At 34.8% G+C, this 9,398-nt stretch overlaps 3 protein-coding genes across 3 annotated transcripts; 2 read left to right on the forward strand and 1 right to left on the reverse strand.

Moving 5' to 3' along the window:
• The first annotated feature begins 1,907 nt into the window (after positions 1 to 1,907).
• On the forward strand, positions 1,908 to 2,977 carry LOC111487736 (metalloendoproteinase 2-MMP-like). Its single transcript, XM_023135253.1, has one exon. The coding sequence runs from the start codon at positions 1,908 to 1,910 to the stop codon at positions 2,898 to 2,900; it is 993 nt and encodes a 330-aa protein (XP_022991021.1). The 3' UTR covers positions 2,901 to 2,977.
• A 3,684-nt stretch (positions 2,978 to 6,661) lies between these two features.
• On the forward strand, positions 6,662 to 7,377 carry LOC111487738 (metalloendoproteinase 2-MMP-like). Its single transcript, XM_023135255.1, has one exon. It carries the CDS (start codon positions 6,666 to 6,668, stop codon positions 7,299 to 7,301), a length of 636 nt encoding a protein of 211 aa, XP_022991023.1. The 5' UTR covers positions 6,662 to 6,665; the 3' UTR covers positions 7,302 to 7,377.
• Positions 7,378 to 7,856: 479 nt separating this feature from the next.
• LOC111487566 (metalloendoproteinase 1-like) lies at positions 7,857 to 8,261 on the reverse strand. Its single transcript, XM_023135014.1, has one exon. It carries the CDS (start codon positions 8,259 to 8,261, stop codon positions 7,857 to 7,859), a length of 405 nt encoding a protein of 134 aa, XP_022990782.1.
• Between the last annotated feature and the right edge of the window lie 1,137 nt (positions 8,262 to 9,398).

Below are 9,398 nucleotides of genomic sequence, written 5' to 3' on the forward strand. Positions count from 1 at the left end.
AAAAAAAAAAAAAAAATTAATATAAGATTAAAATTCAAACCTTTTAAATGGGATTGTAAGAATTAATAACTATAGGCTAATCTAGCGGTCAATGAAGCATGTAAAATGTAACTTTGATGAATACGCTTTTAATTCTATGGTGATTTCTTAAGTAGAAAATTAGAACACGAATGGTAAATCTCAAGCTTAATATAAGTCAACTCTTGAATAATTTCATAATTTTCCTTTTATTTTATTTTATTATAACCGATTACCAAGCAAAAAATGGTGAATAAGTTTTTATTTTCTTTGAAAGCATTTATCTTCTACTTTTTATACATAATTTCTTACTCGATGTTTACTAAATCCCACGGTTGGTTGGCATGGGCCAGCTCTCCCCCATGGTCAACGAACGGGGTACCGTCACCATGGTCATGTCCTTCAAAACGTTCAGTGTGATTGGATCGTGCATTGATGGGGTGGACATGAGGTCTCCATTCCTACTTCCTGTTTTAATTCTCATTACTCTGAAATTTTCTATTTTTTTTTTTGGAGTATTGGTAGGGGATTCTATGTGAAGATCAGGTTTCTCGTTAAAGATTGACAGATGGGGACAAAAAGTCTTTGTCCCATCTTCATCTTCATTTAGCTAAAGAAAAATCTCTCCTCCTTCCTTCATTTTCCCATTTCAACATGAATTCTCTACCTTCATTAACATGGATCTTACCGATTAAATAAACATCTTAAACCCAGTTTTAGAGTTCCATTATAAATTGGATTATAAATCTATTTTATAATGAATTGATATATTAAACACTTGGAGTTCAGTCACTGGATTTACATTCACAGAAGGTAGTGCGGACAACACAGATGTTAAAATAAGCTTCGAAGTAGGAGACCATAGAGATGGGTATCCTTTCGAGGAGGGAAGTGGAGTATTGGCGCATGCTTTTGGGCGGATAGAGCTGGGCCACAGCGCCTTTAGATACGCTGTCATGTGGCCATATACACCTCCTAACTTTGTGACGGGCCTAGACAACGACGATGTTAATGGAATCATGGCTTTGTATATTGTCATTTACTTAGCTTGGACATGTCATCCGGTGGTTTGTAGGCATGGGCCAGCTAGGCAGACAAACGAGATACCATCACCGTGGTCATGTCCTTCAAAACTGATTGTTAGGTCAGATCGTGTATTGATGGGGATATGTAGAGATGTCTATGGAATGAGGAGGAGAAGGATAGGGAGTTCATGTCCCTATCTTGTATTTTAATTTTCAGTACCGCAAAATTTTCAATTGATTTTTGCAAAATCGATGAAGATTGAGTTTCCCGTCAGGAATTGGTAGAGATTTAGGGGAGTCGGCGGTGAGGACAAAGATGGGGATAGAGAATCCTTGTCCCTGTCCTCGTTCTCATTTAGCTAATAGAAAAAAACATCTCTTTCTTTTTACTTCATTCCCGATTTAAAATGAATTCTCCACTCTATTTAAGGTGGACCTGGCACGTTGAATAAACATATTACTTTTATTATATATTTTAGGAATTCACATTTTACTTTATTAAATATAAATATTTTATTAAAAAATTATATTTTATTAAATGTTGGAATTGAAAAAACTAAATCTAGAAGAATTTCCAAATTATTTAACATGTGAAATTAGTGATAAATAGAATAGATCAAAGAAACTAAGCAAATCCAAAATCTCATAAGCTTCCTCTTTGATTTTGAATTAACTTCATACCTACACGTAACGGCACAAGACTTCCCACATTATACGAAAAAAATTGAAGAAAACAAACCAAAATTGGCCTAACTCATAACCCCTTCTTCCCTCATATCAATCCACCACACGTTACCACATCATCTTCCTCCCTGCTATTCATTTTCTATAAATTGGCTCCACAATCTCATCTATTATGCACCAATGGCCTCCAAACCCCTTCAACTCCTCGCCTTCACCCTTCTCCTCCCTTCCTTCTTCCCTCATTTCGACATTGCGTCGGTCCAATGCCACTCCGAATCGAAAGTTGTGGGCTCATCTCCGATCATTTTGAATCATAATTCCCACGCCACAAACTCGGCCTCCTTGTTGTTTCTCAACAATCTCCAAGGATGTCGTTTGGGTGACACAGTCCAAGGCATTCATCGGATAAAAAAGTACCTTCAACGCTTTGGTTACATTTCCAATGTCCAAAAACACTCCAACGCCATGGATCATGATGACACCTTTGATAATACCTTGGAATCCGCCCTTAAAACTTACCAAAAAAACTTCAATCTTGTTGCCTCTGGAATTTTGGACGCCAACACATTAGCTCAAATGGGGAAGCCACGATGTGGGGTTGAAGATGTTATAAATGGCACAACTTGGATGAGATCGGGAAGGGAAAGGAACCCAAAAATGCATGCCCATTTTCACTTAGTGTCTCACTTTGCTTTCTTTGAAGGAAACCTCAAATGGCCGCCTTCAAAGTTCCACTTGACCTATGCATTTCTTCCAGGGTATCCCTTTGAAGCAATGATGGCAGTGTCGAGGGCTTTTTCCAAGTGGGCTTTCAATACCCACTTCACATTTTCACGTGTTTTTGACCATACAAAAGCTGATATCAAAATAAGCTTTGAAATAGGAGACCATGGAGATGATGCACCGTTTGATGGTGCGGGGGGGATTCTGGCGCATGCTTATGCGCCCACGGACGGCAGGCTTCACTTTGATGGCGATGAGGCTTGGTCTGTGGGAGCTGTTGATGGTTATTTTGATGTGGAGACTGTGGCGTTGCATGAGATTGGGCACGTTCTAGGGCTTCAACATAGCTCTATTGAAAACGCTATTATGTTTCCAAGCATATCGGAGGGAGTTACTAAGGGTTTGCATGGGGATGACATAGCTGGGATTAGGGCTCTATATAAAGTTTGATTCATTAATTACACTTGTGCATAATGTAATTGTATTCAACCATTGTGAAATAAATAAAAATCTATCTTAATGTTATACGAGAGGTTTCTTTGTTTCTCGAATCATATTTTCGTACTAGAAAAGTAATAATATTGAGGATGGTTGGGAAAGAGTTCAACTTTAGCTTATTTTATTAAAATCTCACATGATTTATTTTCTACTTTTTTTTTGTTTTAAAGATTTTATTATGAAAGTTCAGAATCCATGGCTTGGCTGTTTTAAAAATTTTATTATGAACCTTCAGCACATCCTAATCATGATGTGCATGCAGTAACAATTCTATTGTAAGAGTAAAAATATAACGTTACGAAGAAAATATATTATCTTTTGTCAGGATCGCACAACACAACACACACTCAATCTAGATGAACACAAAGAACAAATAGACAGATAAAAAACATTCTTATATCATTTTAAACATAAATTTTCGTAACTTTATTTTTTATTTTACTATAAAAATAATGTCTCTTACTTATGCATCTATAATTTTTATGCCCTAACAAAAATAATTCTTTTTGATAAGGGTATGGGAGCAAAAAGAAAAATATGCCAAATGACCAAAAGGCAACAAAGAAGCCTAAAACTATCAACTATTACAACAATGAGGTAATCGTCTTTCTAAGCTCAAATAGAACAATATTTGATAGCAGTGGGCTTAGAACTATTACGTAGCTACCATGTGCTTCCCCTCTATTAGAAGCCTATTTTTTTAACTCATTCTTAAATAACATCGACATGATCACGAACGATAAGCAAATATGTTAATACTCAAAAGTTTGGGTGCAAAAAAGGAAGTAGTTTGATGAAGGTAGGAGAACTGGACTAGGGGCTGCGGAAAATGACCCTCGACCCACCACGACGCATACAGGCAATATGGTATACCCTTGACTGGGTCACAGCCTAAAGAACGAAGTGTCTGGAAGCCATAAACAATGGAACTTTTTGCCATTTTTTGGTGCTCATTACCATCCCTTTCCAACGATGGCTCTTTCAACAAATATTCAATGAATGATTCCATTGGTGCTGACTATAGCCAATTCCAAGGAAAATGTGTCTTTTTCAATATGTGATGCCTTAGGCTTCCTATCATCACTAAAACAGCGATAATAATATACACCCCGTAAATAGTTTATGTGAGATCCGACGTCGATTGGAGAGAGAAATGAGTGATAGCAAAGACGCTGGTCCCGAAAATGGGAATTGTGAAATCCATGTCAGTTGGAGAGGAGAACAAAACATTCTTTTTAAGGGTCTGGAAACCTCTCCCTAGAAAACTCGTGTTAAAACTGTGAGTCTGACAACTATACATAACAAGCCAAAACATATGATATCTACTAGTAATGGACTTGGATGGTTACCGTCTATCTTTTCTTTTGTCATTTAATGGGTTGGGTTTATATTTTAGGGTTAAAATATGCTTTGAAATCTTTTATTTTCATCCCAATCTTTATTTTAATTTTGGAAAGAAAAAAAAAAAAAAAAAAAAACTCTTATTGCCTACCCGTTCACTTCTACCCGATAATATAGAGTAACTAATAGTTACAATGTAAGAAAAAAAATTGAGGGAGTGACTTTCAATTTTTTTAAGTTTTTCCTAATTATCTTATCTTCAAGATCGTTCTCTTTGAGATGTAGTCTTGGTCCATTCATATATCTCTCGTTTACTCGGGTGTCACATTACTATTACTATATTAATAGTAAAATAAAGTTCACGAAAACTTGTAACCCCACACTGTACAACTCTCTTCAATAAAAGTCAATTGTTAGAAATTAGACGATTAAAATCCTATAACGTAAGTAGTTACGTGCTTAATATCACAACCATACTAAGAACATGGTAGGTTGTGACCTTCACACAATACGGGTCACGTGAGGGTCAACACCTTGTGGTCACATGTGAGAGTCACAACCTATTTTATTTATTTATTTTTTCTTAATATGGTTGTGACATTCTCCCATGTTTAAAACTAGCCATCGTACTCAAAAACTCTTCCAAAGAAAATAAAAACTTATTCACCATTTTTTGCTTGGTAATCGGTTATAATAAAATAAAATAAAAGGAAAATTATGAAATTATTCAAGAGTTGACTTATATTAAGCTTGAGATTTACCATTCGTGTTCTAATTTTCTACTTAAGAAATCACCATAGAATTAAAAGCGTATTCATCAAAGTTACATTTTACATGCTTCATTGACCGCTAGATTAGCCTATAGTTATTAATTCTTACAATCCCATTTAAAAGGTTTGAATTTTAATCTTATATTAATTTTTTTTTTTTTTTTGTTTCGAATTTCTTATTGCATAGCAGAGTTAGTCGGGATTCATAGAACAAAAGGTGTAGAAGCATTCGAAAATATCCTAACCACTTGGGCCACAGGTCGATCCTATTGCATCCACCTACGATGGGTCAACTGCTACCCAAAGTGACAATTTCGTTCGTCAAAGTCTTAGATTGACGACCAAGTCCCTTATCCTTCTCGTTTCCAAGGGAGGGGTCAACAATCACGTAGAAAGAAGTCAGGTATTTCATTGGTTGTTGTTATTTATTTATTTATTTTTAATTTTTAGAAAAGTTGTTACTTTTGTTATCATAGTATGATAAATATATATATATATACTAGTTTGGACCATGCGCTATGCCTGTAGTTTTAAGACACATTTTAAGTTCAAATTAATTATTTAATGCACTACACATATATTAATGAAAGGAGGACTAAGAATAAAAAAATCAAGGAAATTATCATTTTTTAAAAATTTTTCGTTGTTTAATTACATTACATTACATGAATGAATCGAGACTACATTCGAATCACAACCATCCTTAAGATAAGATTACTAAAAAAAGCTTAAAGAAAATGAAGTCACTGCCTATATTAACAATATGCACTCTCCATTTTGGTGGCTCAATAATAGAGACTACATGGTTAAACGTGTTTTATTTCATCCACTATTTATCTTTTAACTTTGTTGGGCTCATCTCAATCATTTGTATCACATGATTTGGTTATATGATTGGATTCTATTCTAAACATTCGTGACCCGTTCTAAAAAACCATCAAGCACCTATAGTGGCAAAAATAAGATCCGGTTCCTTTTGCCTTTTTTTTTTTCAATTATAAAACTAGTGAGATTCAATTATAGAAAATATTTTGAATGGAATTGTAGAAAATTAATATTGGTCTAAAAGGGTGGAATGATAAAGAAAAAGGCAAAACTCTTTGAACTTCCTCTTTCACTAATTTTTCAACTCTCTCATTAAAAACTATAAACGCTATGCCAAACACAATTAGCCTATAAATTTTGCAAAACCAAATTATCAATATTACTTTTTTTTTTTTTTTTTTCTGAAAAATTTACTTTACGAAAATTTTCCGTAAGAACTTCGAACCCATTCATTCGAAAATTTTCAATACCTTAAAACTTTCGTAAATTTGGAAGAAATAATATAATTAAATAGTTTTTAATTTTCCAAACATGACATATATTCATAAAATAACGAAGATGAACATGTAATAAAAAGAGTTGACTTTTATGGAGAAAATATCCATAAAAAAATGAAGCATGTACGAACATTCATTTTTAAACCTTCCAGTGCTAAATATATTTACGCAAGTAATTAATGCCATTAAAAATGCGTATTAAAATAACCAAGAACGTGAAAGTAGAACATTGTTTGTTGGGTATATAAATAGGGTGGAAATTGTGTAGTATTTTGCATATAACAATGGCATCCTCGAAAGCTTTTAAAATAACGTTGTTTTTGGGGGTTGTCCTTGTGGTGTTGTCGTTGTTCCCTGGTTCAGATGGATGTTGGGCTGAAGAGAGTTACAACAAAACCCAACATCGTATCAAATTCCACAAGGTTTCTCGCTACTCGTTCTTCCAAGGCAACCCCAAATGGCCTCCTTCCAAACGCAATCTCAACTATAAATTCCTTACGGGCTTCCCAACTAACGGGAAGCCCCCTGTGGCTAGCGCTTGCGGCAGGTGGGCGGCAGTCACCCCTTTCACATTTACAGAGGTCCCCAGCTCTGCCCCTGCAGACATCACAATAACCTTTGCGAGACTGAACCATGGAGATGGATACTCGTTTGATGGTAAGGGGGGCACGCTGGCCCATGCCTTTGCACCGACGGACGGTAGGCTTCACTTCGACGCGGATGACCCTTACGTCATTGGCGCTGCTCCTGGTGCATTTGACTTGGAAAGTGTGGCGGTGCATGAGATGGGGCACATCCTTGGGCTTGGACACAGCACTGTTCCACAGGCCATCATGTACCCATCCATTAGTTCTGGAACGGTCAAGAAAGACCTGCAAGCTGATGATATCAATGGAATTAAAGCTCTATATGGATTCTGATTACGACTACTAAATGCCATAGAATAAAGAATCCGAGCTCAAATAATGAAAGAAAATAACTCTTTTTTAGCCAATTCATCTTGAATGATATATATATATATATAAGAATATCTTTCTCTTTCCTCTCAATTTATTTATTTATCTATTTTTTATTTTTTTTATTTTTTAAAGGCCCAAAGGAGAGTATCACAATTTTTTTTAAAAAAAATACTCCAGTTATTTTTTTTATTTTTTAAAGGCCCAAAGGAGAGTATCACAATTTTTTTTAAAAAAAATACTCCAGCGTTCAAAAATTGGGAGATAATTTATGAGGTGTTCATGTTATTTTTAAAAAAATAGATAGTTAGAAAATTTTGAATTTTTTTATAAATCTCCATGGTCTCCTACTTCAAAGCTTATTCTAACATGTGTGTTGTCCGTACTACCTTCTGAGAATGCAAATACACGGTTTAAACTCCAGCTGATCATGGCTTGAACCACTGTACTCTTGTACTGTTCCGAAAAACTCCTAAGAAATGTGTTTCAGATGGTATTTGGACGCCGACCATTTCGGTTTCAAATCATTGAAAAATGAAGTCCTATGGGGTGATCCCTGTCCCCGTTCCCGTCGTCGGGAACTCCACATCGAGGCTGCGACATTAGCTCCAAAGTCTCCGCATCCAAAATGCCACTCACGTTGAGGTTGAAGAACTTTTGGTATGATTTAATGGCAAACTCCAAGTTGTCATCAAAGGCGTTGCCTTTGGTCTCCACATTTGGACTCAAGTAACCATAACGTTGGAGGAAGGCTCTGACGTTGTGGATTCCTTCTATGTTGTGGCCCTTCCCACTTCCCACAAGATGTTGGGGAAATATAGACGAAGGCAACTTGTGGGTGTGAAGATGGCGCGCCACGATGGCGTGAGGTGCTATGGCGGCGACAAGTATGAACATCACTTGGAGACATGATTTCAAATCCATGTCCACAACAAGGTAGACACAAATTGATGGATGTGTGGTGAAGAATATGGGTTGGAGTTTGGGATCCTTTTAAAAGAAAATTGCATGAAGGACAAAAACATAACTAAGGTTGAGCTACTATATGCGTAAATCAAACTTAAATAATTTGAAAGTGGGCATTGTCGTGTAATTATATGTGGATAAGATTTCATAATACTATAATTGAGTCGAGAATCTTGTGTGGACATAAATTCATAGAGATATCGATATCATTTTTTGTGTTTGGTGAGAACAAAATAGTAAATATTATCCCTTTAAATCCCAAACTCACTGTTACCAGATATTGTCCTCCTTGATATTTCTTTTTTACGCTTCCCTTCAAAGTTTTTAAAATGTGTCTATCAGTGAAGATTTCTATATTCTTACGAATAATGTTTCGTTCCCTCTTCAACTGATGTAGGACACAAACCATCCACTTTTGGAGTTAGCATCCTTCCTACTACTCGTTCTTCTTTTCGAACGAGGTAGGATCTCACAAAAGCTAAATATATATACAATTTTGTTTTCATACATCCAATAAAAGATAAATTGGATTAAAGGTACCAGCGACGATAAATGTTTTATATCTATGTCGGTTGCTAAACTTTGCTCATAATAACTATTCAATACAATTTTAAAACATTTTTATAATTTATCGCGGTTATGAGAGTTTACTCTTGGTTTTAGTTTATAAGTAGTGTTTCCATGTTTTGAAAAAAATAAAATTTATAAATTAGAATTAAGTATTTATAAACTATTTACCAAGATTTAAATTATAGTGCGAGGTTTTATCAAAGCATAGGAATAAAATAATAACGATTCACTTTGCCAGAGACTCGAACTACTCGAATTACTGACCACTACTACTAATTCATAATTTAAAACGCTTTGATAATTTGATCGATTTAAAAATATACCTTCAGTAAATAGGTTTCGACATAAAATAGTAATAAATTAGTCATAAAACTAATTTTTATATTTATTAAATGTACCATGAATTAATTGAAATATGTGAAACTACAATAATTAAAATATAAAAAAAGGTTTGCATTTTTTTTTTTTTTTGCATTGATTTCAAATTCGAAGATAGAATTAAAAAAAAAAAAAAAAAAAAAAAAA

Source organism: Cucurbita maxima, unplaced genomic scaffold (assembly GCF_002738345.1).
Source record: "Cucurbita maxima cultivar Rimu unplaced genomic scaffold, Cmax_1.0 Cma_Scf00012, whole genome shotgun sequence".
In the NCBI taxonomy this organism is placed as follows: Eukaryota; Viridiplantae; Streptophyta; class Magnoliopsida; order Cucurbitales; family Cucurbitaceae; genus Cucurbita; species Cucurbita maxima.